Source organism: Amblyomma americanum, chromosome 6 (assembly GCF_052857255.1).
Source record: "Amblyomma americanum isolate KBUSLIRL-KWMA chromosome 6, ASM5285725v1, whole genome shotgun sequence".
Taxonomy (NCBI): Eukaryota; Metazoa; Arthropoda; class Arachnida; order Ixodida; family Ixodidae; genus Amblyomma; species Amblyomma americanum.
In genome coordinates, this window is record NC_135502.1 from 18,537,335 (window position 1) to 18,558,520 (window position 21,186).

The 21,186-nt window shown below is 48.5% G+C and overlaps 1 protein-coding gene across 2 annotated transcripts in view; it reads left to right on the plus strand.

Moving 5' to 3' along the window:
- Positions 1-226: 226 nt before the first annotated feature.
- Positions 227-21,186, plus strand: part of LOC144136398 (uncharacterized) — a 213,426-nt gene continuing 192,466 nt past the window's right edge. Inside the window, exon 1 of one of the 2 annotated variants that reach the window (XM_077668683.1) lies at positions 227-655. In XM_077668683.1, coding sequence (XP_077524809.1) covers positions 499-655 — 157 coding nt within the window. In that variant the 5' untranslated portion in view covers positions 227-498. The remainder of the gene's footprint in view (positions 656-21,186) is intronic. The other variant, XM_077668684.1, reaches the window with a different exon arrangement.

Sequence of the window (21,186 nt, forward strand, 5' to 3'; positions counted from 1 at the left end):
GAGCCGCAACAACAGCGATGAGAGGAGTGCGAGCGACGAATGTTGTGAGAGGCAGAACTGAGAGAAGATGAAAGGAGAGAAAGGGTGGCTGCGCGTGTGACCGGTGGACGATCGGCGCTCTACGCTTGCTGAAGCAGGCGACAGGCGGCGCGGCGGTTGGGCGCCGCACTCGCGATCGGCAGCAGGGCGGCCCTCTCTCCGCGCTCGCGGTGCTGCCGTCAATCGACCGCGCTCGAACCACGTGCTCCTCTCCGTGAAGGGGCGGCGCTCGCGGCAGAAAGAAAGCTGCGCGCACAACGCGCGCTCGGCTCGTTTCAGGCTGCAGCCGCGGTCCGGAGAGAGCTCCAGACTCAGCACAGCGGACGAGCGCACTCATCGCTCCTGCTGCTCCCCGTGTGTTGTGTGTGCGTGCGCGCGCGCGTGTCTCTCTTCTGTCGTGGATATATTCGTGCGACGAGACGACGACGGTGTGTTTGCCGTCGCTCTAGAGGAGAAGACATGCCGCGCTCCCGGTGTGGCTTCTTCATCCTCGCCGCGTTGTTGCTGGCGCCGGTCGCCGTGGTGTGCGACGACGATAACGGTGGCGTGCTTTCAGCTACCACGGCCGAGGATAACCGCATCGAAGAGGCCAACGTCACGAAACCTGCGGAAAACGGTGAGTTGTTGCGCGCGTTACGCGTTCCTCGTGGCTCGCTTGCGTTCTCGATCTCCAATTGCTAAGAGAGCACCGAAGAACGGAACCCGCGGACGCTGGGCACACGTGGACACTTCAGGAAGGGGCAATCGGCGAGAGGACTTTCGTGCACATAGAGGTGCCACTGCACGATCGCTTGAAGTTGTTGGACCGCATTTGTTTGACAATAGTTAGAACGTAGTCAATTGAGAAGCTACAGCCATAGGCACGCAGGTGTTGTCCACTGTGGTGATTTTCTGCTAAAACTTAGTGTCCATGTACGGGTTCATTCACCATGACCCCCATGGCTTCGAGATGCGCGATGCCTGGTCGTCTTCTGATACAACACCATCATTCTCTAGTTTAAACGGGCCGTCTTTTTTTTCTTTTGTTAATTTTTTCACAGTTGGTAAAAAGCGTCTCAGTCACGCGCCCGAGACAAGAAAAATGTCAACCGGTTGTACTGAGTCGCTCTTCTGCGGCCAGGAGACTGCTAGCGATGGTACAACAGGACTGAGCGTTAACAACTACGCATAGTTACGAGGTATAGCGGATGGGCAATGGTCGATGGCTTCCAGTAACACGCTTAAGTTACAAGCATGTTTTCCACGTTCATGTCATAACTAACAATGTCGAGAAAGTAGTAAGGATAACAAAATAAAATACGGCTACTGTTGAGAGCCTTAACATTTAATCTGTATTATTACGCGAATTTGTAGCCAGTGGCCGCGCAGGCACATGCCTTTTCAACTGAACCACACTCTAGCAGCTGCTGGTCAATGTGAGGAGTCAATGGCTGCCTTGCGGGCAGTTAATTTCAACTTACCAGTAAACTCTTCTTTTTTATGTAGTCAGATCTATTTTATTTTTACCGCACCTCTGATGCACTGGATTAATCGTAAATATTTACTTGATTTCGCAGATAAAAAATGAAATAATTGACAGCATGCAGACGCTGCATGTGTCCGCGTTCATAAGGGTCATTCTACATTAGGGAACTTCGCTCTTTTCACAGGGCACTTACGTAGATACATACGAGGTGCAAAATGTTTCTGTAAATCAAGCGGCCGGTACGAATATGTGATTCTGCTGCATCAGGTAACATCACACGCTATCCGAATCAGACACACCGGGTGCGTCAGTGTCGTAGACACTTCGCAATGGCTGTTTTCACTAGTGAAACTAGACCACTCTTAGACAAAAGCAGTCAAGCAGCACCAGCGTTCACTCCGCGTAAACCGACGCACGTGCTGTACGCGCGAAAGTAATACGTCGGCAAAGGGCATTCCACGAACGGAACTTTGCACGGTCGCCAGCTTCCGCTCGATCGCTGAAAATCGAAAGTTTCGATCAGAAACAACGTCTACCTATGGGTAAAGTCCCTGCGGACAAGCGCTCCCTCCTCACAGTAGCCCAACACAGTTCATACCTATGCGGCTTCGTCTGGTCAGTGAGTCTTTCGATAACTACCGGTGTGTTTTTATTCTTGCATGTCGACGAACAGTTTCTTTCCTTTTACTTCGCATGATACTGTCACACAGGTAAAAGTGAGCAGGGAAAGGTTTGCGCCGGTATTTGCAAGATATTAGAAGCACTGACTAAGCATTGTCCGTAGCTCTAGAGTAATAGCAAAATATTCAGAACGCTGGCCACGTGCAGCATGAACCGTACCATTCGACCTGCTCGCTGAGTCGCGCAGTGCGTCGCTGAGGTTCTACGATGGTGACTGCCCGTCGCCATCTAACGTCGGAACAGTGAACTGCCGCTTATACGTGTTTGTCAATGGTAATGCGCTCAGGTGAGCCCACTGTGGAGTCTCGTGATAATGGATCCCTCGCGGCCGTGTGATTCAAATGGCGATTACTCAGGTGAAGTTCGGATTGGGCACTGCCACGCGTGAATGGATAGGTCACCTAGGTGACACAATAGCAGTAGGCTCTGTTCTACGGGAGGGGGTTGAGACTCGGCTATCACTTCTGCATCACAAGGAGGAGCGCAAAGAGTCTGGCAGCTTAGTAATTCTGAAATAGCATATGCAGTTACCAATTATAAGACCTTCATTCCCAAACACATCCCGCCAGAAAAAAAAGCAAGCATAGGATATCGCTTTCAATCACCAGAGCCTAGTCAGGGGCATTGTAATTTTCATTTTACTTTTGACCAGGTGCAGTTTTTGTCTTTTATTCTCACTGAAGCACTTCCATCCGTACCCTGAGAAACTGAGCTTCGCTTTGTCCATGGATCTCAGGGAACGAGACGAATCTCCGGTGCAAAATTAACTCTATGCGAAACGCCACCATTTATATGGAACGACACGTGGGCTTCGCTATTGGCGTGTCTGCGACGTCTTGTACTCCGGGGAATTCGCTTCCGTTCTTTCGTTCTCGTCTGTCCTGCAGCTTAATTACGGCCTACAGATCTGCGGCGCTGAAGACATCCGTGTTAGGTGCCCAGCAGTAATTAATTTCAAGCGTGCAGAGCCACTGTGAAGGAGTGGGTTAATGACTGCATACATGGCAGTCCGCCCTTCGTGCAGACGCCCAAGTCCGCAGTGTAGTTCTTTAGGCGCCCTATACCGTTCCATTCAATGCGCTGATGAACCGCGACCTTGGTCACCCACCTGAGAGTTGTAGGTAGTTTCTTCAAGTGACGACCGCACTTTCTCGCTGCTTCGTGACGTCACCTCACCGCGGTCGAGCTCGTGAAGTCGTGGGAGCTTGCAGACGCGTGGGACACGCCAAAGCAGCCCTCTCACGTCCCCACCACGAGCGGAAAAAATAAAAACATCGCCCATAGTTGTTTACCCTTCGCGTGGGAGCGCCGTCAGGTGCTCGCTCTGCTCCCAGCCGCATGGGAGCAGATCCTCCAGCCACGAAAGGGAGAAGCGGCCCACGATGCGTGTGGCTTTCCGCGCGTCTGCGTTTCGGATCCCGGACGCTGAAACTTTTCTCACCAGCGATCTCGGAGGAGCGAAACCTTTTTGAACACATGCGCTTGAATTCAGGGTGCTTCGCTGGCACCGATGGGCTGCTGCTGATGTGTAGAGTGAACGACAAAAATCCAAGCCTGCAAACAAGGAATATTGGAGCGCAATCCAAACAAGAGAGTAAAAACACTCAGTGAAATGACTGCGGTTCACTGGAGACGAAACGCAAACCTGTCCCAGTGCTGTGTGACACTAATACGCGATGAAGGAGTCCAGAACCTCAGGAGGTCCAAATATTTCCGTTGCTCTGTCCTGCACAGCGTCTTATAGCCCACCTACATCTTCAAGACGTTAAATCCCACTTAACGCAAGCAACAGAACAAAATAAAGCATCAAACGTCAATTTTGCTCGTATAACCAGAACAAATTGCGATTATCATTATGATGATATATTTTAATGGTGCGAGGCAGAAGAGAGCCAAGGCACAAGGTGCTTTTTTTCTACACAAAGAGCGTGCGTGCGCACGCTCTTGGTGTGCGTGTGTGCGTGGGCGTGTGTGTGCGCGCACACACATACACGCACGCACACACACACGCACGCACACACACACAAACACGCACGCACGCGCACGCGCACACACACACACACATCCCGCGCGCTACGGGATGGTGCATCCCTGAGGAGGGAAAAAACGCCATAAGGAGATCAAACTCTACGACCGTATAAAATTGGTGTAATGTCATAAATAGAGAAGTCGAGAAATTATATATTACACACTAACTATAATATCATAGCCGTTCAGTTGAGAATAAATCGTGTTTGATTTGGATGAACCAGGCAGGCCAACTGACATATTTGTTACAACGATGACCATTACAAACGAAGCACCTGCGCCATGGTTCAATAACTTGACAAAAAACTGATAGGCAAAAAGAGGGCTTATTCACAGCAGCGAAGAAAAGAAGTGCTCCGTCTCCTTTGCAAGCATGTTACTACGCACCGACATTGTCCATCAGCTCTGTCTGTGAAACTAAGATATTTTGTGGCACCACTTTACCGGCCATTGTACGAAACAACTTTAAAATGTTACGGAAAACAATCTACCCTTCTCTAACCACGTCAAAAAGCATATTTGATGCTGCCAAACGGCCTCTAAGCGTCCTCAATGCAAAGAACGCATTAGATAACGCGTTTTGGTTTCACTGTGCGCGAGAACGAAATCTAGCTTTTCTCTAACCGCAAATAATTAGTTTTCACGGAATCAATAACATAATTAATTACATGAACATTTCATCCAGTAGTAGCTTCATTCATTTTTTTTTTTAGTCCGAGCTGCTCCAAATACTCATTATGAGCCAAAATACTCACCCTTTACACAAACTCCGAAAGATGGGAACAGCCTTCTCCAAGACATTATTCGGACCTCAGTCTTAGAACAGTTCAGCGACAAGCGAAGGAAATATACTAACCTCTGTCTCTTAACCATCGTAGTAAACTCCCTACCTAATTGCTAAGCAGTGCTCCTGATATTAGCTGATCTGCTAGCAGTCGACCGTTCTTTGGCGCGTCCACAGCTGCTTGCTTTAAATATATCGCTGTTTGATTTGCGCTTTCCATTTCCTGGTGTAATTTTAATTCTCGTATCTGTTCAAGGCTTAGTTTTTCACATGCGTGCATCGCTCTTTACTGCAGATATGGTCTGATCTTTCTTCTCAATATAATATTGTATGTGGTCGCTTCGTTTTGCCCCTGGTTACATATTCTGTAATCTGTCCTAAACTCTTCAGTTTACCTCTGGTTCATAAATCTGTTATTTGGCATAAGTTCCTTTCTCTATACGTTGTTTTCGTTATTTTTGCGCATTTGTTGTTTCAATAACAGTTGTATATACCCCCCCCCCCCCCCCCCTCATTTACTTGTGAGGCCCTTGCCCGTCTACAAGTGAGATGTCCATTCACTTTCTAGGAAGACACCTCGATAGACCTGGAACATCTACGCGAGCGACGTCTGTTCAAAACTTGACTTTTTTTAAATGATACCCTGCTTAAATATGTAACTGTTGTCGCTCCTGCACACAGAGAAATATTGTAAATGCAAGGCGTAGGGCTTTTGGGTCCTGTTTCCCGGGCTGCGCACTGTTCGTGGCTTAAGATGTGGAGCTAAGTGTTATTACTTGGCGTTTTTGTTAGTTGCTGTGCACAGTGTACTGTGAATCTTACGCTAACAACTTTCAAAACGACCTTCCGGCTGCTTCCGACTATTGCGTAACAGCTGCAGAAAACAGGGAAAGGCGGTTGCCACGAGGCGTACAAGTCGACATCTACCGCAATGCAGTTTAAAAACGCCTGAAGTCAAACATGAAGAAGTATCAGTGCCGCTTCCACCGTCTGTGGGTTCAATACAAAATTGAATGGGGTGATGTGTACTCTACAATAATGAGAATTCTCGCCCTGTAGTGCTTGCATTTCATGGATGACAGGGCTCAAATGCTTCCTCGTGACTTACCGCAATAGTCTGGTCGCTGGAGTTTTAATTAAAACAATGACTATGAAAACTGCTCTTTTGTGCGTCCTGCAAAATGACAGTTAGCAAGCAGCTTGAAAGTGACGTGTCATACTTTCCGCGGATGTCACCTCACGGCTCTCTGCATGGCATGCTTACTTGTTACCAGCTAGCTTCTTATTCTATGAATGGCTTCGCTCGCGTTCACATTTTTATCGCAGATGGCGCGCAAGGGCGATCTGTAACTTCTTAAACGCCTCACCTCATACATTGCTGCCGGCGAAGTTGCAAATGCGATGCTCATATTTCTGTCTACACGCTCTGCTTATTACAGTCATCGTATAGTCCCTCTTAGCTCCTTCTTTCGTTCTATCTGTCGTGTTCTCTCATCAATTCCAGCTCGCATCCACTGCGACTGGTCGGCCACTGCCTTCACATATCAGCACCCCTGGACTGGTCTGAGATCTTCAAGGGCCGGTGTCATAAACAGATCCGCAGGAATGCCCCAGTTTTTCCAGCGCGGGCTCTCTTTCTCCCTTCGTCCTTTCTGTTTTGTTTCGTTCCGTATCTCGACGGAGGACCCTCCAGAGACATCAGGGATGCCTTCTTCCATCTCGTCGCCTATACGCTCGCCTTGTTTACGGCGCCGCGAATCAATTGCAGAGTGGGCGCAGAAACTCGACGCCGGCACATCGGGAATAAAAAAAAAAGGGGGGGGGGGGCGTATACAGAATGGACGAGTGAGCAAGAGCGGAAGGGAGTGGCGCCCATTGTCCACAAATGCTCGATGCGTTCGCTTTTCCGGCATCTGCAGCGTGGGCAAGCGCTACGGTAGAAGCGCAGTACACACAGAGTAGCAGTATTGCTAAAGCACTACGGCGGCATGATTCTCTAGAAAGTGGTGCGTGGCTCTCGAGCACATGACAGATGACGCGCGTGTGATCACGATGGAAAAGCTTGGCGCGCTGGGTAATGCGTCTTGCTTTAAAAACACCCTGTACTTTCACAAAGCTGCTCTCCTTCTATTGGGATTTTCTAATGGACTGGCGGACCACTTGCTGTTGTTATTGTCCAGCGCACGTCCACTACATGCAGGTGCAAATGGTTTTCTCAGCTTGAGGTTTCTTCCAGTGACGGGAGCTGAACTTTTTAAAACGCTGCACAGTTTTAGATGAAGCAAGGTAGAGATGCTTGAAACGCCGGTCTTCCTATATCGGCATCCCTTTCTTTGTCCTGGAGGGCATTTCGGCCGCGCTCTGCGACCGTTTTGTGTGCTCGCTTCAGGCGCGCTTGCTTCGCGTATTTTCGATGCGAAAGCGGCCGCATTGCGGAACACTTTTTTTTTGTTTCCTCAAGTGGGTAGTCGCCACGCTTTCCATTTCCTACTGTCTCGCCATGCGGGTTCCTTCCACACGCCCCCGTGTATCTCTGTCTACTTCTTTTGCGGACATTTGTCTTTGCCACAACCGTACTTTCTACTGCGCCTCCCTTTTCATGAGCGTCCCTCATTAAAATAGCGTAAAGAACGTGAAAAAAGAAAAAAAATGATTTAAAGGGCACGACCCTTGCCCATGTTTTTTATTCCTACATTTTTTTATCGCGCCGCTGATGTGTCTTTCGCAGCTCGGCGTCACACCATCGAAGCTCTCTCGTGACTGTCTTCGCGTAGGATGTCCGCGATGACGACGTTGATCGGAGCGTCGCGCGGCGCAAGACCTCAGCGCAGCGTAAGCAGCTTTAAGTCGTTTCTCGCCTCCTCTAGACGCTAAGAGCGCTTCGGTAAAAAAAAAATTTAAAGATACTACAAATCCTTTTTTTTTCTCTCCCTGCCTCTTTCTTCCCTACTGCTTTTTCTTTGGTTTTTATCTCAGTGACCCGCAAAAGCAGACTTTCTCAATTTCGTTCAAGACCTGCTAAAAAGAACCGCTTCGTTTCCACACACCGCATATTTTACTTTCATAAGCGAACAAAAACCTTCGAAAGAAAGAAAAAAAACTGTGCTCTAACTTGGGCTTTTTATTCTCGATTTTTTTTTTCGGCCGGAGGCGATTAGCAACGCGCAGAAAAGGACCTCGCCGTCGAGTTATAGCCGTCATTGAGGAGAGCAGCGGTGGACGACGCAAAGGATTTCTTTCTGCGTCCCGCGTGGTGTGTTTTGCCGCCCTTCTTCTATGCGTAAGTTCCTCTATAAGCGCACAGATCGGCCTCCGAGTCAGCCCGAAGCCAAATGCTTCGGACATTTTTTGCTGCCCTTTCGTTACCTCTCTCAGTTCTGAATGCCAGCTAACGAGCTTCGGTGCGAGCCACGTCTCCGGCATCAAAGGCAATGGAAGAAACGCCGGCATATTCGGCGCTCTTTTATTTCTTTTTCTTCAACGAAATGTGCATAGTTTCTTAACGTGGCGTTATACGAAGCATTGAAGAATAGGTCGATAATGAGCAGGCAGTACTTGAATGATTGACTAGGGCCTGAATTCATAGAACCTTCTGACATTATGTGCATATGCGCCGTGATTTTTAAAATTATTACAGCTTTATAAAAGCTGAGGATGACGGTTACGTGCATGCGGCCATCAATGAGTGTGCGTTGGGCTCGGCGGACGCAAGATGAGGATAGACCGGTCATGGTTATGCGACTAGTTAATCGGGAATTGTTAATTATTTATCAAATAATTCACTTCATGCGGCTTGTTGCAGCTGCATCCATGAACGATGTAATGGTTCGAAACTAATCCAATGTGCATAACTTGCCAAATTATATTAGGTCTTCAGATAATCATCAATCAATTCTCTCATTTTCGCACCTCAACGAAACTAGGTTCTAAGCGTGCACCTGAAGAGGGCGCGCGCGCACACACACACACACACACACACACACACACACACACACACACACACACACACACACACACACACACACACACACACACACACACACACACACACACACACACACACACACACACACACATACATATATATATATATATATATATATATATATATATATATATATATATATATATATATATATATATATATATATATATATATATATATATATATATATATATATATATATAGAGAGAGAGAGAGAGAGAGAGAGAGAGAGAGAGAGAGAGAGAAAGAGAGAGAGAGAGGAATACTCACGACACTCATTCGGCAATATAGGGCGCGCTTATTCGAAGGCCGGTAGAGGGTAATCTAACCGCGAATAAAGGTACTATAGAGAACAGCGGTGTCATTAAAATGTCTCTTTGTTGCATTGGGCGATTTCCTTTAGTAATAAAAAAAAATAAACGTAAAAAGGCAGAAACTTGCAACGAAACTACAGTGCTTTCTATCTTAGTTATAATATGAACAAGAGACGTGTCCAGTCCACTTTTATCGCTCTTCTGTCGCGGCTCACGTTGTATTTGTATTATTATGGCGAAAATTGCACTCATTATTTCTTTGCAGAGCTCTCTCAGTCGAGCTGTGCATTTCTAGCCTCCAGATTTCTCTTTCGCAGTGCGAACTTATCGGAAAGAGCGCGCGACAAAAATCTGTGTCCTCACCTGTGTGACGTCATTTGTTTGCGCAAACTTGATTCGCAAATCAGGGCAATACAGGAAACATTCTTTTAACTGGTAGAGTAACGTGCGAGAAATTCAAGCCAACAAAAAGCTCAAGAAATACACGCGAAACCATGTGGCATAGCTTTCTTATTGGCTTTGCTGGTTGTGTTCCGCACACTGATTGCCTCGTCACCACAAAAGAAATAGGCCTTCTACTCCTTTGTACGGATCCTTTTCATTTTATTGAAAACATGAAGGAGGGCTGCTTCGTTTCGTTACAAAATAACCTGTTCTGTTTGGTGAGCATAAAGTGCGGATGTGCAGGCCGGTTGGTCCTCCATTATAAAGCGCAGCAAAGCGATTTAGACGGTGGCAGAGAAGCGCTTGTGTCGCTGTTTTCTTCCTCTCTGCCTGTTTTCAGGACTTGTATAAGTTGGTCGTTTCGTGAGGCGTTCAAATGGCCACGCATGACTCGTTAAAGTTGCCCTACGTATAATACTTTTCCTTGACAGGCCTCATGGGCGGCTGCAGTATATAAAAAAATAAAGACAAATAAATTAGACAAATAAAACACAAATGTCTAATCATTCGTATTTCAGGAGAAGACATTACTATCAAGACAGCCGTGCACAGACTACGGGCATTCACGAAGCGCACTTTCTCATTCAAAAGTGTTTTCGGGGTCAGTCGTGACGAAATAAAGACAGGACTTACTAGATCATTAGGTGCCACATTTATTCGCTTCAGGCACAGCAAACTTTTATTCGACGCCTGTTTCGGCGCTTGTCACAAAAATAAAAAATCCTGTTCTCTTTCTTTAAAAAAAAAAAATCTATTGGTCTATCTGCACCGACGGGCGTTAGCAAAGCACGGGCTGCAAATTCGCGACAGCTCTACGCAACTTTCTCCGCATTTTGTCTACTGGCTCTCATTTCGATCTATACGTCCAGTCCCGCTGAAGCCGTGGCCCTGTTTCCAGAACAGCGAGCGCAGGCATCAAGCGGGCTTCGCGCAGTTGCCGAGCTGTCCTCCGATATTGCCTTACCCCGTGTCTGCGCCGAACAAGAAGTAATCTCTCGGTCGGCGCATTTGTATGCATGTATGCAGCCTGCCAAGAATTCCCTTCCGCCGACCGGCAATAACACGTGTGCGCCGCTTGCCCCCAGCACCAAATGAACAGGGTGGCACAAGTTTCGGAGGTTCGCCCCGTATCTTTCGTCCCTCGCGACGTATAACTCCGGCGGCGTGCGAAGAAGCGCGCCTCTTGAATAGTTCAACGCGGAGCCCCTTGTCGCGAGTTCTCTGTGATACTCGGTGTCGTTGTCTTCGAGACGCGTTTCCTTCCGCGGGGATTCCGCTGGCGGGACGAAGAAACTGGGCGGAAGAAGCGCAGTTGTCGGAAATGGCTCTCGCTTTTGCGCGTCAGCCGGGGACGATGTGGAGCGCGTGTCCGCGGCATCAAAAGGATGCCGAGCAGAAGAGTGAATTTAGAATTCTTATTTTTTGACACGTGGCGTCGCAGTAAACGTCTCCGTTCTCTTGGTGCGTGCTACAAGCATGACAGGCTGCGGCTACAGTTGTCATCATTTTCTGAATCTCTCCCTGTAAAACCTTCAGTTCACTTGCACGGTTCCTTTAGAAGTACGCCTACAAATAGCAGAGAGGATTTCGAAAGTATTTGCTTTTTACGTACATTTCTTCTCTTCGTGCGCAGTGTACGTAAATTAATTACAGAGAGAGAGAGAGAGAGATTGTTTTTTTTTGTTTACGGGGGTTTAACGTCCAAAATCGACACAGGCTATGAGGGACGCCGTAATGGAGGGCTCCGAAAATTTTGACCACCTGGGGTTCCTTAACGAGCACTGACATCGCATAGTACAGAGAGAAAGAGAGCATGGGGAAAGACAGGGAGTTAACCAGAAGGGTGTTCCGCGTCAATGAATTAAATATCTCTAATGTGTAGGGCTTCAAAACTCGAACATTTAGAGCGGGATAAAGCAGCAGTCTCAACGATGACCCTTCAAGCGATGCTCTCTTTGGGTAAGCGCTCACCCTCTGCGTTCAAAGCTTTTTCATTAAGTCTAACTTTCGCTTTCTCCTCAAAGACAGCGCCGATCAGATCACATAAAGCAGAGCCGCAGTCCGCGCCTAGAGCACCACCTATACTTGGCGCCGTTAGAGCCCATCTCCGCGTAGGAGCACGCGCTTAGCGACCATGCCAGACTCAGCTCTAGTGGCGCTGGCCTCTCTGAAAAGTAAGTTTCGCTGACGGATCGACTGCCGTCTTCCTGCGCCGAAATGCAAGCCCTTTCCTGTCTGGCTATCGCACGTCGTACTTTTCACTGCGACCCTAGGACAAAAATGGAGAAGAAAACATACAGGGTGCCGAAAACAAGAAAATTCCAGCAAACCGAACCGACGAGACCTGACGCGCCACCCATGAACGGAAGGCTTCCCCTCCGCCTCCGAATTGCTCGCTGTCCATTCTTTCTTCACTGCTCTTTTTTTTTATCCTTGGAATGGGCTTTTTTTTTTTCCCTTCCTGTTCACTCAGTGATTGCGTACAGAGCGCGGCGCCGGCTTTTTCGCTTGTCCGTTTCATTTCGTGGTGGCTTCGGCACAGGCGCCTGCCCATTCTATCGCGGAGGATCAGACGCCCTGGGGCGACGGCCTTGGCGTACAGCTCGGAGTAGTCGAAGCTGGAAAGTCAGGGGCGGCGCGCAATGAAATAAAAATGAAAGCAAGAAAAACAGAAAATGTTTTCGAATTATGTGCCGATCCCTTCCCGATCCGATCGACAAGAGGAAGCGGGAGAGGAGGGAAGGTTATTTCCTCGCTGGAATTCCTATCGCGGCTCTTTCTCACCCCTTACTTGCTCTCCCTCTTACAATCTTTTTTTAGTTTTTTGGTGCTCGTTGTTGTTGCTGTTTTTGTTTGTCATCGTTCGTATATTTGTCAGCTCGGGTCTGCGTATCTCAGTGGCGCGACGAGCTCGAGGCTGCGCGCAGTCATATTCCGTGGACGAGCAGGGGACGTCTATGAAGAAGCGAAGCAAACGAGGCGCTCATATGCGCGGAGGCAATGATGCAGTCGCTCACGCTTGATGGAAAAGCGTCCTATCGACCATCCCTGACTCGCGGCGCAGTGCTCGCTTTTATTTATTCTGCCGAGGGCAACTGATAGAACTAAGAAGGAACGTGTTGAGTGAGTGAAAAACTTTTTTATTCGCGAGGTTAGGCAGCCTTCAAGGCTTTGGCACTAACTTCCCTTTATTTGGTTTGTTTCATTTTTCTTTTTATATGTGCGGTCCAGGAGTAAAAAGTAATCGGGGAAAGGACGGAGAATCTAATTTTTAAGTACTGATTTGCTCCTTTTGTAGTCATCAATTTCCTTTAAACAGGTCGCTTTTTAAGCATTTTGTTCTGTGCCCGACAGGCATTCAGAGAAGCAACATATAAAGACGCCAGCTTGGTGGTGGCGATGCTAAACTGCGAATACAGTTGCGACGGTGGTTCTCGACTAGTTAGCTAAGTTAAAGTATTTTGCAAGTGAGGCCATGGTAATCGATCCCGGATTCCTCATCAACCTCCTTACGGAAGAATTCTGCACATGTCTCAGGAGCCTTCTTTGGGACTCAAGTTACGATCTTCAAAAACATGCCGGCAGTATCAATCGAAGTCAATGAAATGATTTTAGTAACAATAAATGCGCTGGTCGCTCATCGCTTGCCTTTCAAGCAGCCGAACTCATTTTGCTGCGCCTATCATTCATACCATAGTGCGCTTTCAATTTTAACGCGAGAGCGTTAAGGAACCTCTGTCATAGAAAAGCCGTGAGCCGTTAACCGTGAGCGAAAAATGCACGAAAAATTCCCACAGAAAACTAACAACCTAGATGGCAGGTGGGCCACCTAGGTCACGTGACCTTGTGGCGTCATCACAACCTGCCCACCGGATTGCGAGCCCACCGTAGCAGGTGGCAGTTAAATTAATGATTGGTCGGGAGAGTTTCCTCGGCAAGAGCAATCTGGGTCGCACACGCCCCACCTGTGGCAGCACCTTCCATCGCAGGGCAGTGGCGCATCGCCTAACTGCCGCTCCACTGCGCCAGGAGTGGTATGAGGACCCCCATTGATCTATAAACCTGAAGCAGAGATTGACCGAATCCGCATATATGGGCCTTGACCTGTTTACGCTATCGCGTTATACCCTTAAGGCGGAGCTAAGTGTGCACTCCAGTTTTCACGCAGTGCTGACAAGATTTGCTGAACGAAAGAGACGCATCGAAAAGTATAATTTCAGCACGCAATGCAATTTCTCCTCATAACTTGCCTTGACAGCTCGAAATACACCGTAAGCATGACAGCATATGCGGCAGTAGCTGGAGTTTCTGTAGATTTTACGTGATTGCGAATATTATTCCTCTACAAGACCGCCGTTTTACAAAAGTGAGGTCTTTTCTAACATGTCCTTCTCTCACTGTAAATAACCTCCAGTTCATCACTATGCCTGGACGAGACTATTTTCGCAAAATGACTATTAGTGCGATGTTCGAAAGAAGCCAGCACTCACCGAAACCAAGAGGCGTAAGGGAGCGTATTTTTATGCGTGGTATTAATCAATCGTAAATTAAGAGTTTAGCTATTTTATCGCTGAAAGATAATTCATTAGAAAGCGAAAAAAAAACAGTATGCTGACTGGTGGGATCCGAATTTCGCGTGTACGGTGCTTTACCAACTGAGCTATAGTGGCGGGTGGGTTTTTTTTTTTTGTGTCATTTATGTCCTGTGTAACCTACGCTTGAGAGTGTTAACCAGCACCACCCTCGCCCATAGCGGCGGACGTAGCGCATTCTGTGCATAGATGGGTGCACGAAGAGAATACCTACCATCACTGTGTCTCACTGACGCTTGTCGACAGACCCTTTGCAGCGTCTCGACCTAACTGCACATTTCCGTATTTTTTGTACTTACGCTGGCGATGTTGCTGCCGCAGCGATGAACGAGGAAGTCAACATAGTCGAAGAAAAAAGGAAACAAATAACCAATTCACCGGCTGCCTTCCTTTGTTACACAGGCGGCCAAATTCTCCCACAGTGACGTGCGAAGAGGAAGCCAACGACGAAAGAAACCTGCCCGAGCAAGGAAGACGGGACACTGGGAGAGAACGCACGGCTGTCGCTTCGCATTTCTCGCGTCACGGTTAAACTGAGAACGCGCACCGGCGCTCGCATAGTCGCAGGGTGCCCCTTCTGCCTATGCCGCGCGCTTCCTTGTCGGAGAGCGTCGAAGCGAGAGAGGGTGGGAACGGGGGTGAGGGCGTTAACGGTTGCTCGCCGTACTACGCAACCTCGCTCCGTCCGACCAGCCGCCAGGCGCGCGCGGGCGGTTGCCCCGCCGCGCCAGCAGCTCGCGCCGACGCGTGCCGCCTACTGCGAGCGTCGAGGACGCCTCGCTTGCCAAGTGGGAACGGGGCCCGCGCACATCGCGTCGTTCTGGGCCGCCTTGGCTGCCAGGAACGGGATAGGGGACAACTAACGGCGCGTCTCTCTGACCGACCGCTTAACGGTTGCCGTCCACGCGCGCATCTCTGCCGAGTCCGTTTTGTCGTTCGCCCTCGTATTTTTCGTTTGTTGGTCTAATGGAACGGACGCGGGTCTCATCAAGGTCGGCTGTCGTCTTCACGTAGGCATCTGGCTACCGGCCGGCTAGCCTTGAAGCTTCTTCTCTCCTGAGTGGGCTTCTTACGTATACATAGTTTGCCCCTTCCATCCGAGTGTGGACTTTCAGCGTGCACACGCGGAACGAACGGCGTCGTCCACGTGTTTACGTGTGCGAGCGCCAGGAAGGAGCGCCGTGATGTCGTGATAATGATGTGACTGCACGTCCTACACAAATCGTCCGCGTGAGTCCCACCGGGGCGGCCCGAGTAGATACTAAATGCCCGACGAATTATACGCCTTCGCCATCTCCCGAAAGGTTGGGCAACATGTCTGACCCAGTGCGCGCGGATTCCCACGTGTCGTTCTTTATCCCGTTTTCTTTGCTATGCTGCAATTTGTGCAGGATCATGCTACTTGAGGGTCCCATTAAACAACTTAAATTCCTGACATCTAGAGGAATTAAATGCACCTCAGCTGCGTTGTAGTGAATTCGCAAAAAGGTTCCTCCCGCTTAGTTTGCGAAGTAAATAAGAAAATAAACTGCCAAAACGAAATAAAAACATCGTTACTTCATTACGGTTGGAAGGCTCAGCTGCTTACCAGAGCATTTGTCAAGCGTTTATATTATGATGTATGTACATTTACGTTCCGGTGCCCTCCGCAGTAATCCTCCCATTGCGTTCGCGGGGCGTTTATGTGGGTCATGAAATTATAGCTCGCCGTGTCCCTTTACTCGTTGGGCTGCCGACGCACCCAAGCGACGCGGCACATGTCGTAAGCGAATACGCCTTAGCGAGTGGCCCCGCAAACCCGTTGGGATGCAAGCGCTCTTTGCCCGGCGAATGCGCAAGAGAAATACCAAGTGCCGTGAAGGCGCCAAGCACAAAACATCGTACTGCGCGGAGGCCGGCATTCTTTCGAAACTTCATATTTGTACGCATAATGAGCCCCTTCCGCGGAGAAAAGCTAGCGTCCGCGTTTTTCTATGTCAATTTACTTTTTTTTCCCCTCTCGGTATATTTGTGAAACCCGTGATTGTGCACCCAGCGTCTTTGTGGTCGCGTGCGCCGAATTTTGCAGCCCTGCTGTGTTTATTCGCAGAGACCTTTATTCTTCACTGAACTCCGCCCAGCTCGCATACAGAGCCACTGTCGCAGCTTCGTGTGGGAGCGGAAAGAGTTGCGCAAGTCACTCACCGGTTCACTCTTGCAGTTTTTTTTTTTTTTTTGCCTCGCTGCCGGACAAAGCTGTTCACGACCCTAAGTGGCAAGAGCATTCCCCGTGGCTTTCCGCGGAAAGCTGCTATTTCGCACCGCGTCCGTTTTCTTCATGCGTTGGTTGCCTGCCTCACTTGCTGTTAGCGGTCAGGCGGGAGGGAGGCCAAGCATACCGCCTTGTCCTCAAGAATGCCGCGGTTTGCCGTGACCCAGAGACACGGCGTTTTATGGTTCGCAGTGCTACGAAGGAGAGCGGTGGGTGCCCAGGGCGAGAGGGGGTAGAACAAGTCCGGCAGCATTGCCACTGAAGAATGAACAAAGCACGCCAGGGTTTGGGTAACCAAAGGTGAAGTTTCATTATGACCCGGGTGCCCGGAACCTCTCTTCGCTTCCCAGCGAATGGTACGCAGTGTTGCTCGAGCGGGACTGTGCTGGCGTTGCTCTGATTCAAAGACAGCTATGCTTCAAGGAACGCAAAAAAAAAGGCGCTCACAGGGAGACCTAATTCCATTATGTGTTGTCAATGCGATAGGATTAGCAGCTGTTGATGACTTTACCGGAAGTGACCTCACTTCCCTTAAGTCAACGGGCGAATTTTATGACCGCCGACACATATTGAACCCATGGGGCTTGTAATACTATCCGTTAAAACCCCCTTCATATCCAATGCCCAATACGATGTGTTGGTACTGAAAGTGGCGCTGGTTGCTGACAGCTCATCAACCCAGGTTCGCGAAGTTTGGGATACTGGCCTTTAAACTATTTCTTTAGCACGTGAATATGAAGTGCTAGATTCAGTGCAACGTCGCCAAAAAGCAAAAATAAAATGCGCAGCTGCGGGAAAGACGCAAGTGCCACTCGCATGCGCGTTTTTCTACGGTTTGAAACTTGGAACTCGGCAGCCGGGGAAGGAACATAATAAAAAGCGGTTGGGGTGTAACTGGCAGTGCCGGACACTGACATTTAAGCGAACGGTGAAAGGAATCGGCCTGCCTGAGCAGTACATGGTTGACAAGGTCCACGAACCATCCTTGAAGTGTCGCCGCGGTGAGTTCCTTGCCGACCTCTCCACGGCCAAAAAGCTACAGCCTGCACAGCGGGATGTGGAGAAAAAGCCACATTTGGCAACTGTCGAACACATTCCAGGATTCATGGCTCCTAAAGATGACCGTCTGTTTTCTCTTGTTCGTCCCCGGACACACACTCTTGTCTAAAACAGTAAAGACACTCACGGCGAAATAACTTTCAGCAGAGTAAACCGCTTCAGCAGAAGAACGTGAATAAGGGTAGCCGACTGCTCCGTGCCCCCTGTTGACATTTCTGAACCATCGTTAATTCATTAAACCATTCCTGTTCGCTGTCTTCATATATTTCTTCTATCCGCGCGATTATGTTTGCACTGAGTAAAAGCGGCTTGAAAATCACGTTCCGTACTGCCTGTCAGGCAATAACATTTCTTTTTTTTTATATAACTTGCACATCACGCAGCGGGGTGGCATCGTGCCTGGAGTCCAATTTCTTGTCACTAACTCAGGGTATAGTACGAGAAAAAGAAACCAAATACTGCCGTATTCGCCGCCAGAAGGCAGGTTTACATACCTTATCCTGCGTGTTTTTGGCGGCAGCGTGAAAGTGAGACCTCATTTCAACTCGCGTTAGCCACTAAACCTACCTACTGCGCTTGGTCCTAAAGAGGCGTGATTAATTATCCCACTCCCCGGCGGCGCGGCCGTAACCGCAATCTGTCATAGTCCTATCGTACTTGGAAGTCGCGGCTCACTGTTATCGCACTTTTCGATTCAACGCGTAGAGACCACGCATATATAACTGAGAACTCCGAAACTTTGTCATTTGTTAGGTATATATCCTAAATTTACGCGAAATGCTTCTGAGTATGTTTCTAGATTGAAAGCAGGAAAAAAAGGGGGCTTTAATTTTTTTTTATTGGTTTTGGGGGAAAGGAAATGGCGCAGTATCTGTCTCATATATCGTTGGACACCTGAACCGCGCCGTAAGGGAAGGGATAAAGGAGGGAGTGAAAGAAGAAAGGAAGAATTGGAGGTGCCGTAGTGGAGGGCTCCGGAATAATTTCGACCACCTGGGGATCTTTAACGTGCACTGACATCGCACAGCGCACGGGCGCCTTAGCGTTTTTCCTCCATAAAAACGCAGCCGCCGCGGTCGGGTTCGAACCCGGGAACTCCGGATCAGTAGTCGAGCGCCCTAACCACTGAGCCACCGCGGCGGGGCATGCTTTAATGGCGCTGAATTAGCTTTTGCTATGACTTATCAGGGCTTGACTCATTAATGTGCTTGTAGAACACTCTTTAAGCCCCGTCGGCCTGAACGGGCAAATCTTCTAAAAATGCAGGTTCTGCTCGTATCGTATTTGCACTGTGCCTGTAAAGGCCCATTCCAACTCATGTATGTACTAAAGATCGCTGTTGCAACTTATTTGCGAAGCCTGTCCGGACGCTTGGCGACTAATTGTTTTTTTTTTTATTAAGTGCAAAATGCGGCCACTTCCATGTTTGGAACATGCGCCTATCGACTATCATGCCGTATTAATCTAGATATTCAGCTCGTTACTACTATCCGCGCTCCGCACATTCTTGCAGTGCGTCGCGGCTACTGCGAGCAGATCGCGCACTGGATTTCTGCCCGAAGGTTAAATATCTGGGTCACGGGTGTATAAACGATAGCACAGGTGATCGTTAGAAAATAAAACATCAATGCGAAAAGAAGGTATGCAAAACGGGCAGTTCAGGCCGAAACTTGGAAGAGGGGCATACAGACATGTAGGTCACAGTGCGGTTCTGACCTCAGTGCGTATAAATTCCTTTACGAGGTCCTTCGTGCTTGCTTAGTTTGTTTGTTGCGCCGTTTATATCCATCTTTCATATTACTTTCTTTCTTTTTTGTTCTTCGCATTCTTCGGCAAAAGCTGCGCTTGCCTCATAAAATCGACCATCATCATCATCTCCCTTTCTTTCATTTCATTTAATCCCATTTCTTCCCCTTGTCTTTTTTTTCCATCTCTCTCCGATATTTTTCTTGTTTTTCGTTCATTTGGTCATGACAAGTAAGACAAGCTTGTACAATTAGTAGAATCGCGAGAGGCATCAATACATGCCCATCAACCTGCTTCTCTCTTCTTTGTTCTTCGCTCGAAGTCACCACAGACCTTCAAGTAGCTGTCACCTTTTGTGTTGTGATGGTTTTATGACACATAGGCAACTAAGGCCATCATGCGCCTAGCTCAAGGTTGAATATGTCCGCTTGCGAGAAGGAGCTGAAAGGTTTTCAAGATACTATAACTGGTCCATGAGCATTGCTTATTTTAAGAAATTGAAAACACAGAAGAATTCGAAAAATGCATTTTCGGCAGTCAGTAAGCTTGGGTGAAAGGAATATGTTCGCAGTAAAACGTAAAAAGTAAAATATTTTTTTTCCTTATCTCATGTTTTGTACATGAGAGTAAGATGTGGATTATTGGGAGCTCACCTGCACATCTTTCACATATTGATTTACCTTGCTTCATGATTATGAAGCTGTGTGTCAGACGTGCGTGTCCGATGCGCAAGTGACATAGCATTACTTCTATTAAGCGTCTCGGCGACTACATGACTTCCATTCTTAAATGATTAGCTTCACTAAGTGCAGTTTTTTAAACTTTATTATCCCATGAGACCTGTCACTTTTTGTTCGCCGTTTTACTTTGCAGGGCTAATAAATTAAACGTGATCACACTTCGAATGTGTCAACAGCCAAGCTGTATGTACGCCTTTAGCCAGATGAAAATTTGCACTGTCAAACCTCTTAATCTTGGAGTTCAGGGTGTATATATATATATATTGATACCGCCGATTCCTTATGGTTATAATGCATTAAATCTAGGCACTGTGGTGCTAGTGCATTGACTTCACAAACCATGAATGTGTGTACAAGTATCTGCCGGGAAATCAGCCTTGTGCTAGGCCTAATTACACATCCCCAGGACCAAGTTATCCCCGTAGCTGGGCCCCGCTAGGCGAGGAAGTTCACATATAGCTTAACCACGAGGGGAACGACGCCTAATTTATATCCCCTCCGTGCGCACGCATTTGTATAGTGGGAGCTGCCTCCGGTGCTTCTCGTCTCCTTCGCTCCTTGTGCGCAGTCACTGCATTTTCCTCGTCAATCAAAGACTACAAATAGCAGAGCGCGTGACCCAGTGCGACTTTGCGTGCGCGCCTTGCCTCCATCCTGAGGGGATCCCGACGCGGTGCAGGCGTTCGGATCTCCGCAACACGAGGCAGCTGCCACGACGAAAGCGAAAGGAAACGCGGAAGCGAGACGTCCAGCTCAGAAATGAAGAAGAAATGGCGGCAGGGGGCCCAGGAAAGGGAAATGAAGAAGGGCAGGCCGCGCAGCGTCTCACTCGTCCCGTGTTTGTTGTTGCGTTCGCGCACGAGCACGGGAGCACGCTTTCGCTTCCTTCATCTGGGATATACGCCTCCTGTAGGCGCTTGTTTCGTTTTGCTGCTTGTTCTTCTTACTGCGGCCCTTATTTCCTGCGCACGCACTCGTGTGCCTGACGATTTCGACTGGCCGCCGAGACATCTTCCGGCCGCAAGCACCGTTCCGTAATGGGACTTCCGCTGGCACCG